This window comes from Egretta garzetta, unplaced genomic scaffold (genome assembly GCF_000687185.1).
Source record: "Egretta garzetta isolate BGI_Z169 unplaced genomic scaffold, ASM68718v1 scaffold891, whole genome shotgun sequence".
Classification (NCBI taxonomy): Eukaryota; Metazoa; Chordata; class Aves; order Pelecaniformes; family Ardeidae; genus Egretta; species Egretta garzetta.
In genome coordinates, this window is record NW_009258689.1 from 23,690 (window position 1) to 25,289 (window position 1,600).

General features: G+C 65.9%; 1 protein-coding gene across 1 annotated transcript in view; it reads right to left on the reverse strand.

Moving 5' to 3' along the window:
• LOC104135365 (5-hydroxytryptamine receptor 3A) overlaps nucleotides 1–1,599 on the reverse strand; it is a gene marked incomplete at both ends in the record, with an annotated part of 3,037 nt that extends 1,438 nt beyond the window's left edge. The window contains 4 exons of the mRNA XM_009648999.1: nucleotides 128–302; nucleotides 802–911; nucleotides 1,268–1,312; nucleotides 1,450–1,599. Of these exons, the coding sequence (XP_009647294.1) occupies nucleotides 128–302; nucleotides 802–911; nucleotides 1,268–1,312; nucleotides 1,450–1,599 (480 nt within the window). The remainder of the gene's footprint in view (nucleotides 1–127; nucleotides 303–801; nucleotides 912–1,267; nucleotides 1,313–1,449) is intronic.
• Between the last annotated feature and the right edge of the window lies 1 nt (nucleotide 1,600).

The window sequence follows — 1,600 nt, forward strand, 5'->3', positions numbered from 1 at the left end:
CGCCCCGGCATGCAGCCCAGGTCCACTGGGGCCATCTAGAGGGGCTGGCTGCCTTCTGCACGGAGCTCCAGCCTGGCGGAGGTCTTGCCCGCTCCCCCCAAATCCCCTGGCCGCGGGGGTCCCAGCACTCACTGTGGTGCAGCCAGCTGGTGAAGGTGAGTGAGCAGTTCTGGACGTCAAAGGGGAAGTTGTAGATGTCCAGGCTGCAGGCGGTCATCACTTGGATGGGTTTGAGGTTCTGCACCTCCCCGTGGTGGCCAACGTAGACGTAGGGGACATGGGGGGACTTTCCGACATCCACGCTGGGGATAAGGAGGGCCAGAGACCAGGGGCTGGGGAGCGCTCTGGGCAGGGGCTCCTCCTGCCGAGCTGCTTTTGGGAGGGGAACTGCCCAGGAGCCGGGGGCTTACCCCCCCAGCTGCTTTTTAGGCGGTACCCACGCAAGTACGCCTTCCTGGCATCACCTCTGCGCCGCCCGGGCTGCTGCCCTCTGCCAGCCCAAGGAACGTTTGTGCCCCTGTCCCGGGGCGCTCTGGAGCTGGTGGGAACACCTTAAATCCCAGCAAAGGAGGGAAGAACACCGGCTGGCTTTGCGGCAAGGGCCGGCAGCTCTGCAGCTGCCCTCGCATTGTGCTGCCTTCACAAAGCCTTTCTCCAGATATCTGGATCCCACCCCCGGGGGGGGCCCTGCCGGCTCTGTGCCGGGAATACAAAGTGTGGGGCGGCGCGTGCCCGCGGTGGGCGAGGGGGGTCCGAGCGCCGGGCTGCCTGCCGCGGCCCCGGGGGCTTCACCTCACTCACAACTCGTTGATGAGGATGTCGGGCACCCAGATGCTCTCCACAGGGAGGGAGATCTGCGTCAGGTTGTCGAAGCGCGCCGGGTCCCACCTGAGGAACTCGTCCGTCCAGTGCTGGGGGACAAGGGAGAGGGGCTTGGAGGGCAAGGTCCCTGCCACCCTGCCGGGACCCACACCCATGCTAGCACCCTGCCATGGGAACCAATCTGCAATGCCATTGGCCTGAGCGGTGAAGGGCTCATCCTCCAGCTATCGCACCACCTGAAGGTGCGAAGCACGGAGACGAAAGCTGCGCCTTGAGGTTCCTGCCCTCCAGAGGTCTTCGCATCCCCTGGGACGGGTTCAACCTTGCTGCGTTCCTGCCAGGCTGCACGCCTCTCCCATGGGAAAATCGGTATTTGCAGGGGTGCTCGGCCCGGGGGGGGGTCTCGGTGAGGGAGGGGCGAGGTTGCATGGCCTCATCTGCTCACCTGCCTGTACCAGATGTAGGTGGTCAGCACCTGATTCTTCTCATCCTGCGGGAAGAAGAGGACACTGCATCGGCACAGGGAGTGCTGGCATTCTGGAGGATGGGCAGAGCGTGCCGGGAGGATGCTGCGCACCAGGTACAACATGCAGAAGCCCCCATGGGGGGTGGGGGCGGAGGACTCACCACGCTGAGGATGGCGTAGACCATGAGGTCGATGGCCACGTTGGTGGTCGTTCGCCAGTCCCGCACAGGCCGGGTGCCCTTCTGGTAGCGGGCCAGCAGGTAGTGGGCCAGGCGGCGCAGGGCAGGCGCCGGAGGGGCCGGGGGCGCGGGC